This window comes from Xiphophorus hellerii, chromosome 8 (genome assembly GCF_003331165.1).
Source record: "Xiphophorus hellerii strain 12219 chromosome 8, Xiphophorus_hellerii-4.1, whole genome shotgun sequence".
In the NCBI taxonomy this organism is placed as follows: Eukaryota; Metazoa; Chordata; class Actinopteri; order Cyprinodontiformes; family Poeciliidae; genus Xiphophorus; species Xiphophorus hellerii.
Window position 1 is genome coordinate 17,597,239 of NC_045679.1, and position 23,026 is coordinate 17,620,264.

At 34.3% G+C, this 23,026-nt stretch overlaps 1 protein-coding gene across 1 annotated transcript in view; it reads right to left on the reverse strand.

Annotated features, from left to right (window-relative positions):
• brinp1 (bone morphogenetic protein/retinoic acid inducible neural-specific 1) overlaps positions 1-23,026 on the reverse strand; it is a 117,049-nt gene that overhangs the window by 47,662 nt on the left and 46,361 nt on the right. The window contains exon 3 of the mRNA XM_032570103.1: positions 8,666-8,856. Within this exon, the coding sequence (XP_032425994.1) occupies positions 8,666-8,856 (191 nt within the window). The remainder of the gene's footprint in view (positions 1-8,665; positions 8,857-23,026) is intronic.

Sequence of the window (23,026 nt, forward strand, 5' to 3'; positions counted from 1 at the left end):
CAAGTTGCTTTAGGACAGGACATTGACCGTCAGAACATTTCTGTCATTCTTCAAATTGAGATTATGCAGAAAGCTTTTTGCTGCAGGTAGGACACTGTTAGGCCATAATTAAACATGCCTATGGCTTATGCCATATATTGCTCCTCAGGCTTTAACAAATTGCTCGTGTTCAAGCTATTTAAACAGAGGCGTGCTTGAATTCATGGAATTCAAAAGTAAAGTAATTCAGCAAGTTTTATTGTTCTTTTTTTCCCTGCTTTGGAAACTGGATATACAATATTAGGTTGAAACATCATCTGACACTGAAGTGCAAATAGGTGTTCAGTGGAGAAATACCAGAGCCATAATGCACCACAAGGCTAAAACTTGAGAATATTTTTTAAAAATACCTAAATTATTATGGTTTTCTTTTCAACCACAGCATCCTTTTTCATCTTCTTGTATTGCATCTTTTATGTGTTTCCTGTCTCTCTTTACATTTAACCTCTGGCTCGTCTCCTCTGCCTCTGGATTGTTGCCATGTTCCCTTTAACCTTGGGGCCTTTTGTTTCAAGTTATGTGTCAGCACACTTTTATCTCAGCCTTTACAGATGCTCAATAAAGGACACCGCTATACAAAACAAAAACGCACATGCAGGATGAGCGATAAAGTTAGAGGAGGCTATTCTCTCTTTAACAACCTGCACTTTGTGGTCTCATGAGTCACATAATTGAAGGGGAAGAAATGAATTGTCCTTCTCCAGGGTAACTTAAAAGTTGATTGGTCAGTTGTCAAGAACCCCATTAGAAGTCCTCCTTCCTTTGAAGTAAATAGAAATGAATGCATCCTTTTTTTTCTTAATTTGCTTTCATGCTTTTTTATTTACATAGGAAATAATAAAGAAAATAATTAATTATGGTGCATAGAGTAGTACATTTATAAATTCAATGGTCTCACTACCATCTTAATTCCAGTAGCCCTAAAGAGATAACTAAATTCAAAATCTCATTAAAGCATGTTTTAGAGCTATTCAAATGTGATTTCAGGTCAGTCATTTTTCATCTTTTGGACATTTTGGAAACATATAATGAAAGCAGATGTACCTTGAGGTCATTTAAATAATGCAAGAGGACCATAAAAAACAAATGCTGCATTACCCAGAATGGTTAAAAAAAAATGCATGTGAATGAACAGTTGTAACTGTAACTACCTGTTTGGTGCTGCACTTGGTGATTTTGGGGGGTTTTCTCGAGTACTCTGGTTTCCTACCATGTTTCATAGTTATTCTTCAGTATGTCTAACTATGAATGTATCCTTAAATTGTTGATGAATTGGCAACCCATGTAGGATGTACTCCACACCTTCTCCTGACATCTACTGAGCAGCCTTCTTGCAACTCCGAACAGGACTAAGCTGTTATGGAATGGATTGACAACCCTCCTCTGCTTCAGTACCCTGTTAATACCCATGTGCAGTTAGCTGAAACGGTTTAGTTAGATTAGTCTATTATTAACTATTCTACATCCCTCAGTGATTGACACAATTTCTACTGGGCTCCATAGCAGTAGGCCAGGGCCAGATCAAATGTTCAAAACAGAATCAAATATATTTTCCTTCAATCTCCTGTTGCTGCGTCTTATCTTAGAACAACCTGTTCTGTTCACAGTGAATGTTTTGGCAAATGACTGTTTGAACAGTTTTACTGGCAACTGAAGAGCAACACAACAGTTCCAAGAAAAGTAATCATACTTCCACTCCAAAACAGAAAAAGATTACCAAAAATGGCACAACTCAGATATAGAGTGGTAAACAAAACAAAACAAAAAAAACCTAAATCAGATAACCCGTTGCATCAAATAACCCAGACAGAAAAAGATAAAAACAATACATATGCTTTTTTCAGGATGCAGAAAAAATGGTGTTTCATTTGGATACATTCCACTCTTTCCAAACAATATCAGCTTTTATCTGCACGGTCTTAGTTGAACAGTTTCCCTCCTGTTTGTAATTTTCTTTCAATTCAAAATATTTTATTTCTCCCAAAAGGAAATTAAATATTGTCATAACTTATATAATCTTAATATCTTCAAAGAGTCATTGTGGATGGTGATGCTATGGGTAGGCAGGATTACTGGTAGCGGACAATCTTGCACCAAATCTAAAGAGGCCGCAGACTGCTATATGACAACAACATGATTGTCATGACATGCTCAATACAGAATAGAAACACCATTTCACAGTAACACACCCTGGGTGACATCATTAATTGTTACCAAGCACTGCTAATTTACTTTATTTTGTTTTGCCACTCCTCTTTAAATCTCAGTGTAGCAGTATGATTAGAAAGGCAGAGAGATGGTGGAATGGGGGAACATAATCTTTTCCTATTATGATTGATGAAATACTGTAGTTGGTTTGAACTTCATGTTCTCTGTTATTTGGTCCTGCCCTGCATCCAGGAGGGGCCCATTTTCAACTCCTTTGGGATTTGGGGTCATACTTCTGGTATTATTTGAGCATTTGAGATGCTAATCAGCTGCTACCAGTTGTACAAATAATAGCGTATTGCCAGGTTATACATCATAACAACTCGGTGAAAGTAAAAAAAAAAAAAAAAAATGTATGAGCAAAGCTCTTTTCAGCTGCAAAACATCCAAACCCAGAGAGAACAATCTCTTTCTCAGCAAATCACACAAAAATGGGAAGCAAACACAAAATAGTGATGAACCTTGTCAAGAGTGACTGGTGTACCAAAACTATTCCCAAGCCAGTATCAACAACTCATCCAAGAGGAGGTAACAAAGAACCCATAACAACATCTAAAGTACCGCAGACCCCATGTCCTTCAATTAAGAAAAGTGTTTATGATCCAATAAAAAGAAAAAGCAGGCCCAAATGCTATTCATGTGAAAACCACCTGACCTAAAATAATTAAAAAATGGTCTAAAGCTGCTCTGTTGCTTCATGCTTCATGAACAGGGCTACTTGTCATAACTGATGGGTAAACGAAATGTGTTTGATACTGGAAAATCCTGAAGAAAACATTCACCCATCAGCTTATGATCTTAAGCTTAAATGTATTTAAGTTATTAAAAACATGATTGAGTCAAAGTTTTTTGTCAATTTAGATTTAGATGTGTGGTGAGACCTGAAAAAGACATTCTTGTTTAAAAACGCTTCAGTGTGGCTGAGTTATAACAATAACACAGAGAGGGATGAGTCAAAATTAATTTGAAGTGGGAAAAGGAACTGACTTTGCAAGCGCTTAAGGGCATTTTATTTTTTAGGATGGTACAATCAATTAGATATAGGGGACAGTTACATTTTCAGATAGAGCTAAGTTAGTTTGGAAAGATTTGTTTTTGTCTGACAATCAAAATTTCATAATGTTTAGAAACATTTACATATTATTATGAAAAGAAAAAGTGAAGAACTCTGTAAGTAGGCAAAGAGTTTTTACAGCACTATGAGTGTATGTCTTTTAGTCCAACAAGCTGATCATGTGAAAGTTGTATAAGCTTCTGCAGCATTTACGAGCATCTCAGATTGGATTGTTGAGAAATGTGACAGTTTTTTTTTAACTACTGACATTACATGTCATAGCATTTTTATCCCGTTTAGATACAAGTAAAACTACAAATATAAGTGTGATATCAAACCGAAGCTCCTAACTATGCAAATATCATAACATATTAATGTCAAGTAAGTCCCCATTGAAACGAGTCTTCAAGAGAAAAAGGTTGCTGCTTTTTCTGAGCACTGACAGTATATTTCGAAGACCTTTGGGGGGATAATTATCATAACTTCCTAAAGCAATTTTACCTTTTGAAACATTTTGTCTTTCATATACCATATGTGAGTTCTATTCAAATGAGCCATCAAGGGATGTGTTTTCAAATGCAACATTTTACTGCAGCCTGTGCACAGTGTATGTGGCATACTTTGCATTGTGTAGAGATAATAATATTTAAATTTTACAATAAAATGCACACTGAGCAGGTTAAACTTAGTCCTAAAGCTGAGCCTGAAATGCACGTAAACATGTTGACATATAAATGATTAAAACTTCTCTCACAGCAATTGAGGACAAAGATCTGCAGTACATTATGTGCACTTACAGCTGAATCAGAACCATTCTGTTTTTGTCATTTAAAATAATGGAGTCCTTCAACAGCCATGCCTCTATATAAATGGTTGAGGTTATAGCTTTCAAAAAAGTGTGAAGGGTACATTTGCATTCATCTTAAGCTGTGAGGAATACATTTTTTCCAAGTCTGCCCCTCATACATTTAAAATAAGTTTTTCACTTCAAGGCATAGAAATGTTGTTTTGCATTGGATTTATTTTATTTTATTTTATTTTTGAGTTTCCTACAGAGACCAAGTGAAGGAAAACACAAATGTTCACTTAACTTTAAGAAGAGACAAGTAAAGTTGTACATAATTGGAAGATCATTCTAAGAGTTATTTCTTTGCAGAAATGTATACAACCACTGGTTATAAATGACCATGGTCCATCCAAACACAATAATTAATAACATTTTACTGATTGAACAGCTTTATCAAGATTGTGAGTGATTCTTTTTTGTATGCGTGTGTTTTCAGAACTGTACTAGCATCATTTGTACTCAAAAAGCTACTTTCTCGTCACAAGTCATAGGCGATACCTTTCTTAGCTAAACAAATAGATAAAAACAATGTTGGCAATATCACAATGTCACAGGAATGGGCAACAATAAAACACATGTCATTATGTCTTCAAGCACTATACTTGGCATGCCAATGATGTAAGTGACCATTCTGAAAGACACTTAAATGATTTATCCTGATCTGATGAGAGTAGTTAAAAGATACATATTGAAATAGGGGTAAATGAGTAATATATGACTTAATACATTTTAAACAGATTGTTAAATCTTGCCCTAATTGACTGCTACAATACAGTGAACCCTCGCTATATCATGGTTCACCTTTCACGGTCTCGCTGCTTCACGAATTTGCATCGTGCATTGTGTTCTGCATTCTGATTGGCTAAACAGTCTCTCCGCTTCTTCTCTACCTGTGGGTCGATAACGTTGCGGTTTAATATGTACACATACGTAAAACAGCTTGCCAAATTTAAGTTTGCAAATTCTCTTGCAATTTCAAGTTTCTCTAAAACCCATAATATTGACAAAACGTTCTGCACCAACAAAGGCACTTGCGGTCGGGCCCAAAAGTCAAAGGAAGATCCTAAAAAGAGCGACAACAACTACCGATAACTATGTTCTTCTCTCAAAAAAAACACACCTGCACCGCGGGCTTTACAAGAAAAAAACGCTACAGAGAGGAGTCAGGATGCAGCAGCTCAGTCAGAAGAGCAGTGAAATACACGTGACTCACTATTTGTCCTACTGTACTTTGTATTTTTTTTTTTTCATAATCAGTTTTCATTTTCTCCCGTTCTAATCCAATTACTCGGGTCACGGTGGGGCGGTGCTGATCTCCGCAATTTGAAGCCTTCAGTTCATATTGATGATTAAAATTATTATTTTACAGTACAGTAGTTATTTGTAAAAAATAAAAAAAATAAAAAATAAATAAAAAATTATACAGTACTTTTATTTGTTAAACAAATGCTTGGGCCTGTAAAAAAGTTTTGTTCTTTGGTTTCAATGTATTATGGAGTATTTCATTGTATAATAATTGCAAAAAAAAAAAAAACAAAGGTTACTACTTCACGGATTTCGCATATCGCGGGTTCTTTTTGGAACGTAACCCCCGCGATAAACGAGGGTTCACTGTATATATTAATATTTTTTTTCACAAGCCAGTATTTTGTTAATTGTGACAGCAGCAAAATGTAGTCAAAGTGATGTTTAATTCCAAATACTGGCAGATATGATGGTATAAAAAAAACTTATCAATTTTACTTTAGTTATTTTACTTTTTACATTTTATCTCTCTTTTTTTTGAGTGCATTCCTTAAGATTTTACTTTTAAATTGTTGGGAGTGTTTTGTATACTATATTAACACTACTTGTCTTCTATCACATCTAATAAGTCATTCTCCTCAAAACCATCTTTAGCAAGAATAAGACTCTAAGATACTTTTTATATATGTATGTATTACAGTGAGAAAAATAGTGCATGAAGTATTCTGAATATTTGCAGAAAGGCATTGATTTTGCAATTTAGACCTAAGATATATTTTACACAGTCTAACAGTCTATCCTATATACAATTACACAATGCAGACAGAGCTTAAAAAAGAGAGTGGTTTATCTTGATAATCACATCTTTTAAATGCAGTTGCCAAAGTAATCGCTGTTAGCTGCCTTCATGCATCATCCTCAGAGCCCAAGATAAGATAAGAGATTAAATTTAGCCTTGGATAACTGAGATGCTTAACTTTTGTATCAAAATAAAACTATGCCCATCTATCAAAAGAATTTATTGTATTCCACATTGATCCAGCTATTGGCATACTTGCCAACATGCCTGAACAGGTAGGATTTGGAAACTAAACTGTTTATTTCATGACAAGGTAAAATTTTGCTGTTGGTCTATAAAGCAATAAATGTTCGTACACTGAAATACATTTCTCAGTTTCTTGTCAAATTTGATTAATGTGGTCTCATCAGGCTTTAAAAACCATGCTTATGAAGTGTTTCCAGAACCGGACCTTTTGGGACAGCATTTTATTTCTATCCTCCTCTGCTCTGGGACAAACTCCCTCAAACTCTAACATATTCAGAAACAGTTTGTTGCAGAATTGGAACTGAAAACGTTATTCTTTTTCTGCATTTTTTTTCCCTCACTTATTAACTATTTGACTGGTCACTGATAAGTGATGAAGCATGACAAGATTATATTACATTTCAATACTTATTTCTGTTTACGTAATGCTTTTAGAATCTTTTTCGTTTTACAAATGTTATACCTTAATTTAAATAAATCACTATCTATTGATATATGCATGATTAGTTGCTAGTGCTTAAATTATAATGAACTTCACTGTTTATATAAATATATTTTGTATTTTTTTAATTTAATTATTTATTTCAAACTGTTATTTTAAAATTAAATAAAACAAGTAACCAATGGGACAAGAGAAAGGATGTGCATAACCAAGAACAAAATAATTAGCCTACCACTAATTTTCTGTTTTAAAAGGAGTAGGAGGAAGTGAACTCTTATTTAATCACCCCATTTTATGCATAGTGCTTTCAGATGATTTTGGTTATTGATGAATAATATAAAAATAAAGCTAGAACTGACTTTTCAACACAACAATAAATAGCTACTAATTTTATATTTCTTCGTATATCAATTACAATGTAAAACACCTTGAGCCTCAGTTTTTATGAATGCCTTGAAAATGTTAGAAAGCCAGCGGTGTTAGAATACAATGTGGTGCAGCACTATGCCGTCTCTTGTGCCCCAGCCTTTTGTGAACTAGAATGATTCATAGGTCAATTTTAAGTGGCTTAAACAAAATTGCTAAAAATATGTACAGGGGCTTGAGAACATGGGGGAAAAAACAGCTAGAGTTGCTAGTAGGACTGTATACTGCAGACAGATGCCAGATACTATGCTGCCCAAGAAAAACAAAAAAAGTACATAGTATATATATACACATATATATACATATATGTATATATATATATATATATATATATATATATATATATATATATATATATATATTATTTTTTTTTTCTTAGGGCTGTGATTAATCTGAAGATCTTCATGTGTTAATAATTCACAGCGGCACATTTTGGGCTCAAAAGGAGGAGCTTGCCCAGGACACAATTCCTGCAGGAACCACAACTGCGTATATTGCAAACTTACCAGGTTAGGCATAATGATTAATCGTGATTAATCACAGTGCCAGAGTGTGATTAATCTGAGTATATTTTTTAATCGATTGACAGCATTAATATAATACGACAGTATGATGCACTAAAGTTTTGTTTTTCTGTTATAAAATATGCATTTACCTGCAGTCATGTTTTTTAAATGTGTATATGATCTGACCTCCAGGTCATAAAATTGTTTGTCTCAAGCGTACACTGACAAATTGGATTCACATGCACAAGTTTTGGATATGTTTAAATTAACACCAAACCATAGAATTTAAAAGTGCATACTTTTTTGCTACATGAAACCTTGCACTTAAAGCAGATTATACTGTCTGTTTAGGGTGACTGTAGGTGAGGATTTCTGCTAATTTTCCATGCTCTCATGTGATTTGCTGCAGTTTGGTTTCTCAGCAACTTGGAGCAATAAATTGCCTTCAAACTAATTAAATGAGCTTCACTGACAATGATGCAGTTAGAAAAATATATTCAGCAGAGCAAGGTCGCATTTACTCAGGCTAATCAAATAGGGATAAAGCATTTTTTATGTTTATTTGTAGGCATTTATGTTTATTATTTTAGTTTTCAAAAAATTTCCAAGAGTCACCTATTATTTGTTTTCCCCAGATAACCTGTACAAAACATGCAAATGTGGAATAGAAAAGTCAATCCCTCACCAAGCACCCATTATTAGTTTTTTTTTTTTTTTTTATCATATGAAAAATATGCATTTCCTCTATGTAAACACATAGACACAAACCACAAACCCCATGGGAAGAGCATTTAGGTAATTGTGGGAATACTTTTAATCCCTGCCCTGAATAATTCAAGTAAAAATCTCTTACCTCCTAGGGTGGCTGAGATGAGAATGTGGGTTCCATATTTCTTAATGATAGTATCAATAAACTGCTGAGTGGTGGGTCTTCGGCCCAGCAAGCGTACGCTGCGCTGGAACTCAGGCATGAGTGGCACGGGGTTCCGGATGAGGTCCCTTCTCTCGATAGCAGTATTTCTCACCTTCCAACGTGCAAATTCCCTGATGAGTTAAAAGAAAAACAACTGCTCTCATGTATATTGTCTAGTATGTTCACACACAAAAACATTGATTTGAATTAAATATTAAACAAAAAGACTAAAAACCTATACCTTGCATTTTTAAAATGTTTTGTAGTAATTTGTGTTTTCTTTATTTCATATCACTTTTTAAAATTGATGCTGCTTTTGTTGTAATATGACCATCATTCTGCCGTATTTAACAGGATGTGCTTTCCTAAAAAAAATCTCAATAGCATTCTCTATTATGCACGCCTATTCTGTTACAACAATAAACCAGACAAGCCTATTAGCATTTTAGCAGAGTATCAAAAAACTGAGGGCAAAATTGCTCCCTGATCTGCTGTTTCTTTACATAATGCATTGTAAAAATATATTGTATTTTGCAGAAAGAAACTTTCAAATAGTGCTGCAAAAGTTCTTTTGTGGAGTTTTATGATGTTTGCTGCCAAATTCCCACGACACGTGGGTAACACTTTTTTAAGTGCATATTAGACATCGTTCAGTGTGAAAGTTAAGAAAAAATACCATGACTTTTAATTGAACATTTTTGAAAACTATACATTACTTTTCACTTTTCTTCCATTTCACAATTATTAATCAGTGTTTGCTGTTGCTGTGATGGATGGGTGACCGGTCCAGGGTGTACCCTGTCTCTTGACAGATGGAGATAGGCACCAGCACCCCTCCCAACCACAATGGGATAAAGGTGTAAGAAAATGGATGGATGAATGTTTGCTGTTCTATCACGTAAAATATCTTAAACTTACTGTTTGTGACATGACATAATGGAAAAAAATGTAATTTATTTTGCTCATAACCAACCAGCCATCCAATTTGTTACAAAACTGTGACTTTGTCAAAATAGACCTGTCTGAGGAAGTTAGATTGTTTTGTTAGATTGTTGTTGTTTTGTTTGGAAGTTAGAAGTTAGATTGTTTTGTTGCTTTTTTGTGGTAAATTACATTTTCATTTAAGTTATACAAAGGTACTGGAAAACGTAATTCACTAATTATTGATGGATCAATAGGTGAATGGATCAGAATTGGTATTATGATTTTATATTGCATATTTTGAGAAATTGAGGAATGATTTGTTTTGTGTGTGTGGGGGTGAATAGGCGTGTGTGTGTGAATGATAAGATTAATTATGGCAAGTGTCTGACCTTAAAGTGCATTCAAATCTCCGCTGGATAGGAAACATCCAAAGGGCATCATATCTATAACTTAATCCTAAAAGCCTGCTCTAATTAAAATCTGAGCTGTGTTTATTAAATAAATAGGTAAACTCACTCTATAAAAAGAAAAGCAAACCCCACAAACAAATGGAAATTAAAAATATATAATAAAAATGCACATGTGCAGATGCTGGATTTATTCCAAGCTGCTTTTTAAGAAGATTTTTCCAATTCGTTTAGCTGGGTTTTAATCGCCCTAAAATATATTTTTTATCAGTCTTAGGAAAGATGAAATGGATGATTGTTTCCTTTCTGCCTCACAGCGAAAAAAACAACAAAAAACAACTGTGCAAGCACAAACTAAGTTCTTTGTAAGCCAAATGTAGAGATGCTGCTCAATCAATCAATCAACCAACCAATCAAACAAGAAAAACAGAGAAAGATAGATTTATGGCTATGCATTGTATACATTGGATCCTTGTCTAATTGTTTAGATTTTAATATATCTGTTTGGTTGTCTTTATATGAAATCAGTTGCCCTGTAATGATTATGTTCTGAATTTTCACTGCTACAATGCCCTAATCTGATGTTTGAAACAGACAGAACAAACTGTCTTGAAGGTGTTTTTTTGTTATTTAAACAGTGGTTTTAAAGGCTGAGATACTCCAGTTCTCATACTGAAGTTTAATTTGAGACCATACTTCAGCTCATAAAGGCACCAAAACAGACCCAATCAAAGATATGTTGACCTGAGAGGTTAACCTCTCAGTTTTTCCTGATTTAGACAGTGTAGCTGAAGTAAACTCCTGTTTAACACAAACTACACAAATTATTTCACACAGTGGTGTGTCTCCTGAGATATATGCACGGAGGTGCTAGTCCTTGTCTATCCCATTTCGTGCACTTAATGTTCAAACAGCATCCACCTTTCCCTGAATGAATGCAAGGCACATTTTAATAATTTATTGTTTTGAATCTGCTTTCTGTTTTAGTACGAAACTGCATGTGAACCTAGGGTGCAAGGTTTTCCACCCTAATCTCCCACTATGAGTTTTCTTGTCAGTAATTATCCATGTTTCGTATTATATTATTGCTGGTTTGCTTTTACCCATGAATCACAATATGCTATATGTCCTGGCACAAGGTGGGTAATATGTGCCCATCATATTGTGGCAGCATTTGTTTTGTCAAATGGGGTCTGTCCTCATGGGAGTAAAGAATAACTTTGATGATTTGGGTGATCTCTAGGATTAATCTTTTGAGAATGTATTAGACAGAAACTATTTTTGTCAGGAAATCTCGGTTGTTGTACTGTGAAAATTATTCAAACAACAGTTTTGCACATGTTTTGTTTTTGTCTTAACTTGTGTATTCTGTTAGTGCGTGTAACCAGGGAATGTTTTTCCATTTGTCTAAATTCACTTTTATTTATTTAAAGATTTATAAAAAAAAAAAAAAAAGACCTTCACTTCTCCCCGTTACTTGGTCTCTGACACTAACGACAACAAACTTGAAAATAAATACAAAATAAGGTAAAAACATCGTCTATTAGAATTAATTAAAATGTTTAGATACTTAAATTGCAATTTTTTTACAATGAAAATGTCCAAGAATATCACCTACTAGCATAAGCTAAAGCTAATGTTAGCCACAAAGTTTAAAGAAAGTAAAACTCACCATCGTGTCTGTGAAAGTATAAGGAGGCGTACATCTTAAAACCCTTCTCCAGCTTACTTGCTGGGGCTTTGGATCGAGGTGCATCATTAATTGTTACCTGGCTTAGGCAAGCCCTGCAAGCATCTAGTTAGTAAAATGCCATTTTCAATAGACTGGAAACGACCAAGCCGCTTATCCCCGAACGCGGAAGCTGACATGCAAAGAGCCCATAGACAGCTGCTGCTGTTATGGCAGCTGCTCACCGGGCTAGGTGGGAGACGCTGTCCGTCCCTGTCGCAGGTAGGCTTCTAGGCGTTTGTAAGCCTCTAGCAAATGTTCGTATTGCTGCCTCTCAACTTTTAGATGTGTGATTGCGGAACAAAACATTCAACTGATCACACGGTTTGACAAGTGGGAACTGTCGTTTGTTTGTTTGTTTGTTTGTTTGGGAGCTAGCATGCTAGCGCTAGCCTCCTGGTTATTGTTTGGGCTCTGTCAGTGTAAACTAACTTGGAATGAGTATGTTTTGTTACCTTGAGGCATTTGAACTGAAAATACTTTAAATGGTAAAACGCTATTTATATTGTATGCTAAAGTGAAATATTGAGAAATTTAAAAATTAATATTGTGTACTCACATGAGTTTAATTCTCTCTATAATATAAACGTATTTATTATAGTGGTGATAAGAAAGAAAAGACATGTATATGTATAATATAGAATGATGTTTGATATTGACAAAACCCAGGGTTGATTATCAGGCCTGTTTTACACAGGCCAGGTTCCTGTTTCAGATCCAGTTCCAGATCCTTGATTCGGATTGTCCACTGCCAAGTGGACCAGACTGGCTAGCTAAACCATACATCCACTCAAGAGAAACGTCACATCCTGTCAACTCCTTCCAATCTGGTAGGAGGCATTCAAGCCCACAACCACACTTTCATCCACACTCTGGACTGAACCGAACTGAATTGGATCTTTTACCATCATAACTCACCTCCGTCAAGGAGCTGAACCTGTTAAATGTTGCCTTGGATAAAGGGGGGTGGGGGGATTTATCTCTGGGATTTCATGAGCTATTTGAAGAACTTGTCTGTATATATTGTAAATATAATTTAATACATTTCACTAATTTTGCGCTAGTTTGTTGTCTGTGTGTTTTTACAAATTACACACAGATTTGTAAAATCGACCAGCAGTCAAATCAGATTTTTCTGATCTGATTTCATTATTTACTCACTCATAATTGGTCATTTTAATATCCATATAAATAATATGTTACATGCACTGTACTCTTTTTTTGGTTTTATGAAAAGTTTTTACATTTTCTACAACTTAATCTGTTTAAATAGAAATGCCCCAAACTAATTCTAGCTGTCAACTTGGAGTCCCAAACACTGTTTTGTTTGTAATGATCAGTATGGGAATCCTTGGGATAACTTACCAGGGCTGGTTGTAGCTCTAATGTCATTACCAGCTGCAGAATCTGTCTGTTTTTGTGTGCCCAATTTGATCATCCTCACTGGCCATAGGCATAATTTTGATGATCCAAAATCTGTGATTCTCTATCAGTTGTGTTTTTTGCCCCTTTACATTAACATTCAACATGAAAGTGTGACTGTAGCTGCTGCAACACATATTTCTGCCTGCAATTGTGCCTTGATCAGTTTACATGATTAGACATTTCCAGCAGTTCAATTAGAGCAATGACTTTCAAAGCTTTTTAAAGAACTCCTGATTTAGTCTTTCCTGCATTTTTTAAATACCTACTTGATTAGCTGTCAGTTAATTTAAATATGTAACGAGTTGAAATATCAATGTCTTGCATAAAAACAGAGTGATCATGCTAATATTAGCTTTGTAAAGGCCTGATAACTATCAACAGTGTATTGTCAGAAAAAAAAATAACAAAGCTATTAGTGTTTCAAGTAAACAGAGAAGTGTTTTGCAAACACAATGCTACTATGCCATAATGTGTAGTGAGATACTTTGTTGATTTGAATAAAGTCTGGCATTAAGTTTAATGTCTTAAATGAATCATTGGCATTTGGAGCAAAAATTACTGAAAGAAGGTAGCCTGTCAGTAGTTTTATTTTTACATTTTTTGTCTAATTTTTGTTTCATGGTAACAAGGCCATTTCATGCTTTTAAAATAACACCATAAAATGGCAGCTCAAAGAAAACCTATAGACCGCAACAGAGTGTTTTACAACATATACATCTCAAGCTTTGCTCACAAATAGGTATCTGCCCTCAAATTGACTGGGCTCTTAGTTTTGTTTTTTTTTTGACACACAGTCAGCAGTATGTCTGTGTGTGAGCTGAGCTTGTCTTGATTGCAGCATTTTTTATTACTCTATTCAGCACTCTTGATTAGTCTTAAAAGTACCATTTCTTTCTTCCAGTGGACTGTTAAACACACAACTTTACAATGCTACCAAGAATTTACTGAAAATATCCTGACAACCTTCTCAAGTGACAAGACATGTGTCTGCATTTACGTAGTAGAGTACTGCCATTGACTGGTAAGAAGTGAACGTGATGCAGCGAGAGAGAAAGAGAGAAATTATGGATAAAAGTACTCTGGACTATCATGTCAGATGGATGTGTAATGAGGTGATGAGGAAAACAACTAAACTGCATGCAGAAAGACAGGAGTCAGGGAGGTGATTCAATAAAACATTAGAAATAAAACCGTGGGTATAAACGTAAACCGAGAGAGAAGAAAACTAACAAAGAAGTAATGAGTATATCAGACATGCTTTCTATGTGCAATGAAGCAAGATTTACATCAAGCTGAGAATCAGAGTCATCACAAATATGGTTCTATTTGAGCCATGCTAAATCACTATTGTAACACAAGGTGAATACGTAACCTGACTCAGACACTGTTATGAGTTTATCGCTTTAGTTTAAATTGTCTGTAAAAGGTACATCAATTCATTTTGAATTTTTTTGACACACTACAGACTTAAACTCTGGCAGAAATACTACTTTCTCTATCATTCCGCAGATGTTTATAAGTGACTGGACAACTTCTGACACCGATTGTCTTTTTCTTAAATTAAGCAATGATTGAAGTTTCCACTGATGGATATTTAGTTTTTCTATTACATTATGTGTGCAATACGTATTGCAATTTTTTTTTTTTTTTTTTTGTGTGTGTGTGAAACAACAAGCAAAATACCTCTTTTTATTTGCGAGCTGCGAGTCAAAGCATAACCACATTGGTAGTACCTAGTATTTCTGAGCAGAAATACTCAGTTCAATTCAATTTTAAAAATACAAGGGTTTTCTTATCTCGGTCAGAATTAAGTGAAGTTTTATTTTTTTATCTAAAATTAAAAAACTAATACATTTGTGTAAAACAAGTATTTGCTTCCTTACAACTATATTTTAATTATTCTTTTTTTAAATTAAACTTAAATGTTTCAGATTATCGGACTAATTTTAATATTAAAGGGACATACCCTGGGTAAATACAAAAGGCAGTTTTCAAACAATGATTTTATTCATTATGAAAAAAACAGCCTCGCCCTATGTGAAAAATTCTAAGCACATGAGTAAGCTGAATTACATTTTACATTAAAACAAGATGTGCAAGATTGTGTTAAAAGTCATGAATACAAAGGTGAAATAGGAATTTTAACTAGTGCTTTGAAATGATCCATGTCAGTTTCTGAACGGATTGACAGTTATTGAAAAATGGAATATTGAAACTAAAACGAAAACACTCATTCAAAGACAATAAAATATAGATATTCACAACTATAATGACTTTCTATTTTTTTACCGGATTTAACATGCAGTTTTTTAAAGATTGTTGGAGATTATTAGATGTCTCTCATGTATGAGCAGCATAAATATTATGGTAGAGCAGGTCTCATTTTTACTTCCAGAACATATCCTGATCCTGCTTCTGGTCTTGTTCCGTAACTGCTTTTGGTACAAGTCTCAGGCAGCTGTTATTTCTGAAACTGTAGCGAGTGTTTAAACTGAGAGACCTTTGAGATACTTAGGTTCACAACAAATGTAGTATTTATCTATTTTCACTTTGCTCACACCACCTACACTGTGCTCATCTCTACTTTCATTTTTCTTCTCTTTGATATCAATTTATTGTCACTGAGAAACTCCCATGGTCCGGTCACTTCAATTGTTGTAAGGAAAGATACGTGGCTGCCAAATGGACTTGAGCCCTTCTGGCCTAAATAGAGCATGTCAGCAGATGGAACATGTGACATGATTCAGTGCTTTACTTCATAGCTCCAAGACCACTTTAATGACCCATCAAGTAAGTTAGGAGTAGATAAATGGCATTACGCTCCATAGATGAGAGATAGGAACAGAAGTGATTATGTCTTTATGATATTTAAGTATCTATAGTGGGAGGTCAGGACTATTATGTTTGTCTGCAAAAAAGTGCTTTTAACCTTCTTATTATTTCAATTACATGGATGACAGAAAAAAATAACAGACAATGTCAGATTATTTCTGAATATGTCAGTGAGTCAAACATGACATGCTTTTCAGCTTTTCCTCCAAATATCCTTTAGTTGGAAGTCCATGGTTAGAGAAATGGAAAAGTTTATTTATTTATCAGAGATGCTAGATTGCCTTTAGGTTTCACACTGCATGACGGTAAAGCGCCATTCAATTTAGTTTCCATCATACCAACTATAAATCTGTTTAAAGTTTAAATGTTATTTTAGTCATTTTTAGTGTTCTCAATTGATTGAAACATTTAATCAGGCCTTGTGATTAATCACGATTAATCACGATTAATCACAAGTGTATAATGTATTGCCATTGCACACTAATGGCAATACAAAGTCAAAAAAGAAAAAAAGTATTGTCTTAATTATAAAACGAATCAATTAAATGGATAAAATGATGCAACAGATTCAACTTAAATAAATTGTTTAAGCTTCAAATGAAAAAAAGGCATTTAAGTATCTGCAGTCCGAGGTTAGGTCCCACTACAGATTTTCTTAAACATTTTCATGAAACATTTTCATAAAATGTTTTGCTGTTTCAAGCCAAATAGCTCAGTTTTCCAGGTTTTCTTTTTCAAGGTTTAAAAGAAGCCCTTTGAGATCTTAAGATGTAAATAACATTATAAATGAAATACATTATTATTACTATTAGTATTAAGTCAGTCTGCAGAAGATAATTCACTGTAACAATAAATAGGATTTAATATACTGCCTTTGTTGTCCATTGCAATGTTTTTTGTTTGTTTTTTTTGTTTTGTTTTAAAGTATTTTTCGACAGTAGTGGACATTATGCTTTGAACTCACTAATCATCTACAGGAGAGAGACTTTTTGGTCAAAATAATGCAATTAATCTGAAATATGAACGCATTCAACGTTTTAGATTAATTGCATGCATTAAAACATTAATATTGACAGCACTACTAATTTTACTACACAGAAGACCAGTGAATTTATGATGTGTGCCTGAATGACTTGCATTAGGTTTACCCTAAGTTGATTACTTAATATTTGAGAAAAAGTTAATCAGGAAATAACAAATGTTTAAGCCAATTTAATCTTAAATTCTGAATTCAGTAATATTGTGATACATTTGTGTTTAGCATAGGTGGCTATGATGATTTGAATGGAAAAAGAGACCAACCTTTGTTACTATGAAAACCCTAGCTTTAGTCTCATCACACATTGCTAACCTATTAATTTGGCTTTGTACTACGTCCCGCAGGCAAGAGAAAAAGCAAAGGGAGCAGACTGAGGCAGAATCAGAAACAGAGAGAGAGGAAAAAAAAGAAAAATAGGATCAAACAGCCTGGCTGGCAATGAACTTGGAACTGGAGAGCTGGAGCACATGGCAACAAAGACATCTTGGCAAAGAGCACTGGCTATGTACAGATAGCATAATAGAAATACATTCACGAAAAAAGAAAAAGTCTCCTTTGTTTTTGGTTTTTTTGGGGGGGGTTCTCATGCACCTTTCTCCAAATAGTTCTGAGGCTTTCTTTGTTTTTTTTTGTTTTTTTCCTAACTCCGTACAACCTTCAAAAATCAAACAGTGGTTAGCTGATCCATGGCTTGGACCAAGCTGTAATTTTCTAATCAGTTAACCAACTTCAAAACGATGCCTCCCACTTATTGTGTGGTCTGCATATTGTGTGCAGACCACGCAATATGCCAAGGTTCTCTCAAATAAGTACGATACTGTGTTCCTATTATTATTAGTTTGACATTTGCCTTGCATCACAGAAATATTGCTTACAGATACGTACAGACAGAGACATATACTGCCATAATCATGTCTGTGCACAGCACAGGGTAGTTTTCTTTCACTCACTGGTATTAATTTCCATCCTGTATCCTGTTGTATATGCTTTGGAGAGAATTGATTGGTGGACTCTGTGATCCATTAAAAAAACAAAAAAAACAGTTAATTAATTTTAATTCTACTTTTATTTTATTTTTTTTATTATGTATTGTTGACTTTTTGGCTATTGCATTATTTTTTTTTGAAGCACTTCTTGATTTTTTATAAAACTATGCAATTTGAGTCATACTATTACTATGATTTATTGTCAGTTCTATATGTACTGAGTATTTCAAATGTACTATATATAGCCTAAAAATATAATACTATTGATTTAAAGGCCTTTAAGGCAGGAACAAGGAAATTGTGGTATTTCAACTGACATCAAGAAAGGACAAGCAACGGCAATTAAAACGACAAGAAAAAAAAACGTTAAACGTTAGAAACAAATCCACACCAACCTGGAAAAACAATAATTACTGCAGATATTTTAATTTCCTCTAATTACAGGAACATACTTATATTTCTTTCTCGTTATTTTTCCTTTCATGCTATTTACGTCTTTGTTTCTTCTATGTAGTAAGTAGGGATGCACGTACTGCAGAGGCTGCAGAGCAAAGAAAAACATGTGGGGTAAAGGGAAAGTCCAGATGTAGCAGGTAAGGCTAGAATGAAAGTAGGACAGGGTTGGAACAACATGTCTGAAAGATGAATTTCTTGAAGAGACAACAGAAAAAAATGAGTGACCACATCAATCAGGATAAAGGGTAAAGAGGCTGGGAATCCTATCAGTTTAACAAGGAATACATTGGTATTTTGTATAAAGGGTTTTTTGGGGGTTTTTTAAGCTGCTATATGTAATTTTTTGAAAAAACAAAAATGTTTTTATATATTTATAAATACTGCTACTACCTGTGAAAAGCTCCACTGCGTCCTCCCAGTTCTCCTGCTGTCATCTGCAGAAATGCACCGTTCAGTCAGAAGCAACCAATCAGAGCCAGGCAAGGGGTCTCAGCTCTGTCAATCAAGCTCACGTACGGCTGCTCGCACCCTTCTCCTTGTTCTCTGCTACACTACAGCAAGGTCACACCAGAGTCAGTCCTGACTGCTCAGGCTAGTAAATGCGACCAGTGATGATGGTGGATAAACAGTTTTCCTGCAACAATATTTGTCTGCCATTAGCACACTGATAACACGAGCAACAGATACACGAAGGGGGTTGACAGTGCTAAGACACTCCTGTCTCTGATTGGTTGTTTCTGACCGGGAACCGTGTACTTATGCAAAAGTAATCCTGGGAGGAGCTTGATTTCTTTTCACTGATTATCTCTCCTATGCACAACATGGTGACAGTTTTAACTAGTATGTAAAAAAAATAAAAAAAAACTGATTTTTGAAAAATTACATACTGGAGTTTTAATGGTAGGTTTTTTGCTTTATTTTACTTTATTTTATTGTTTTTTCTTTGAAGAAATAAATTAAATTATTAATCTTTTGGTATGTTCCTTAAAACCACCATCACATCAGTTTTTCTTCTAGTGTTTGTCTCAGCATAGTTTAGTCAGAAAAGAAAAACATGCACAGTGTCTGCTAAATGTCTACACAATCAAACATCCAACTTTTATCTCTTAAGTATAGTAATATTAAAGTGGATTTTTTTAGAAGAGATTATTTGATGTTAGAAATGTATTGGTCTATAATCAAAAATAGTGGAGAAGGGCTTAAAGCTCATTAATTTCTTTCTCTCTACACTGAACTGGGATTCAGTTGATTTATACAAAGAGAAGTGTACTGACTGTATAACAAGACAGAAACATATGAAATAAAATCAGTGCAAAACTTATGCCATTTTAATCTCTACCTTAACAAGAGCGGATTAGATGATTGTGCAACAATTTACAATTGTGTGATAAAGTATTTGCCTCCTTACATCTTTCATCTTATGATTTTTACATGCGTTGGATAATCATATACATATATCTAAATAAAATGAAAATACTTCACTAGGAAGGTAATAAATCATAATTTTATCCATGAAGCTAATATATCAACATGGCCCTATGTTTAAAAAGTAATTGCTCCCCATAAATCTCATAACTGTGAGCTACTGACCATGAAGAACACGTTTTTAGATTTAAAACGATGCAAATTCAACATAGATATGCACCATATTCAACTAAACTAAAAAATAAAATAAAAACACATTTAACAAAATAGACAACTGCAACACTGTACGGTCCTGACTGTTTCCCCTTTAATCGAAATTAAAAAATACACAACTGTATGTCATGCTGATGAACTTCAAACTGGTGTCATTTAAGTGTGGTGAAAAGGAAAACATAAACTTATGCACCACAATCTGCTGATTAACCCCTTAACTGTCTTGAGGACAGCAGTATACTCATGGACCCATTGGATAATAAGTAGGCATTTTTGAGATGACTATTAATTTGCATTTAAATTGTATTAAAATATTTTTTTTACTATTAGTGTGAACATTCTTACAGGTGGAAAGGGACCACAACATGTTTTCATTTTCTTGTTTCCATTGAAACATCTGCAAAACACGGATTTGAAAATGGCTTCCTCAAACTGTGATGAATTAAAGCACAAACATTTTTAGACTTTCCTCTTTTTTGAAGTATTGCATCATTCAAAGAGAGGCGAAATATGAAGCACGGAACTTGCTTCTAAATAGCCAGTCATCTTATTTATGTCATTTTTAAAAAAGTGATTTTAAATGCGTACAAATTTTAAAGGTTCACATCTCATTACACTGCATGCCTCAATAATTGCAGCTTGATTACACCATCAAATTTGACTAAACACTACATGCTCAGAGAAAATTCATGAAAATGTAAGAATTTTTGCTTTAAGTGGCATTTCTTTGATATGTAGTCCTCCTGCTACTCTTAAATGATGATGTAAACTATCCTAAAATCATCCATGAGCTACAACTACAGAAATTACAGCAGAGTTGAGTCACCATCTTTCTGACTTAAAACTGTGTAAAAATAATTTGGTTTTAAGCTTCACAAATGCACATGGAGTACAGATGTATGTGAGATTGATTCTCCTTGCCCTCTAAGCTGTGTGGGATTGGGGACTTGTGCTCATCTACAAGTGAAATTGCACTGCCAACATACAGCTTTACATATATTTATCCAGATTTGTTATTCCTTAGATTTTTAAACCTGCCAACTGAGTTCGTATTCATTCTCACACTATAAGTTTAGATTGTAAATTGTTCAAAAAATGGATCTAGTTCAGTGACTGTACTTTTCCACAATTACTCATTTTCAAGAAAAAAAAAACTCAAGGAATAAAATGCCTCATTTCTTACGGAAATGGTGTATGAAACTGGAGGCTTTTTAGTGTTGTTTTGTCATCGATAGTGATAAGGCATAACATTATAACCACATTGCAAACACCTTTACTATTAAGCAATCAGCAAATAGCGAATGACTGCGTATCTGCCTTTCAGAATTATTTGTTTATTACTGTATATAGTGACCAATGCAGACAATGAACACCCCAGTTCATTGTCAGCATTGAAGACAATGAACTGTCTAAACTAAATATTTAGTCATATTTACCCCAAACATGCTTATATAATCAAGCTGGTCCATTTTTCTGCATTTAGCACATCCTCTTTGAGGTCAAAATGTGTCTTCCTAATAGAGGGCTTTGAAAAGGTATTTACTCTCTTTTGTATTTGCTGTTTTTCGTCTTAAAAGTTTTAGATAATAAAACAAATTTTAATCGAACAAAAAAAAGACTGATTAAAAACAAAACCTATTCTCCCCTTTATTTGGGTGCAGAATACTGTCCTTATCTCAAAAAATATTGCTCCCTGAATGCTACACCTGTTTGTGCCTCTACTGGTGGCAGCTGCAATTAATTATTTTTACATCACTGTGGAATTGTTTTAATTCAGTTATATAGGAGGGACTTTGAGAATGAGAAGGCAGTTTACTCCATGCTACAGCATCTGAATTGGATTCAATTCCAGACTTTGACCAGACCGTTCAAAAGTTTATTTGATGGTTTGGTAGATTTCTGACATATAACCAGAGTGGGCTTCAATTTAAGATGAGTAACTTTTAGATGAACAAAATATGAAAGTGATCTGAAATATCCAAGTGTCATAATAAAGTAAAACTAAAGACAATCGTTTCATAATCTTATCTCCCTAATAGGTGCCAAAAAATAAAGAGATAATCAGTGTTACAATTTGCCTGTCAGTGGTCATAATACCATCTCTAATTGGTGAAGAGCTGGAGTGGTTATGAAGCACTGCTGTTATTGTTTTTTCCTAATTTGGCAGCTGAGCTGACTTGTTTAAAACAAAGAAAAGGTATCCAGGTAAAAATTATGTTTTTAATATACTGAGTACCAAAGTCTTCATATGGTATCCTTTGAATAAAGTTAGTGATTTATCCCAACAGTATCACATTTGTAGATGAAACTAGAATAATAATTATTTTTGTTTTTATTTTTGTTATACATTTTACCAGCTTTAAGTGGAATAAAAAGTTGGCGGTATTATATTTCTAGCAACAGTACTGATACAAATGTGATTTTTACCACATGCAGACACGTCAGGATCTACCAGGGCGGCACTTGAGTTCCTGTTGCATTTGACTGTGAACACTTTGATAGTTCTACAGGAGAGCACACAGAAATAGGAATCAAAGTATTGTAAGCTGTTTAAGTCACTGACAGGCTTGCTTTTTAAATCATTTTCTGATGTCATTTATGAGCTACCCAGGAACATGTTGTCAGCGACCTGTGCCAATTCCACTATTCACCTCATTAATTAGGGATATTCTTCCATCAAAATGTGCCTTTCTTCCCTCTGTACTTCTACAGTATACCTCTACTCTGAATGTCTGTCATGCTCTCACAGGGTGTTTTAATCTGGGCTCCATCATCAGGATAAACTAAGTGCACCTGCAGTGACACTCAGTATGATGGTCTTATCTTGCCACTGTCAGACTCTGAGGGAATATTCACTGACTGTCT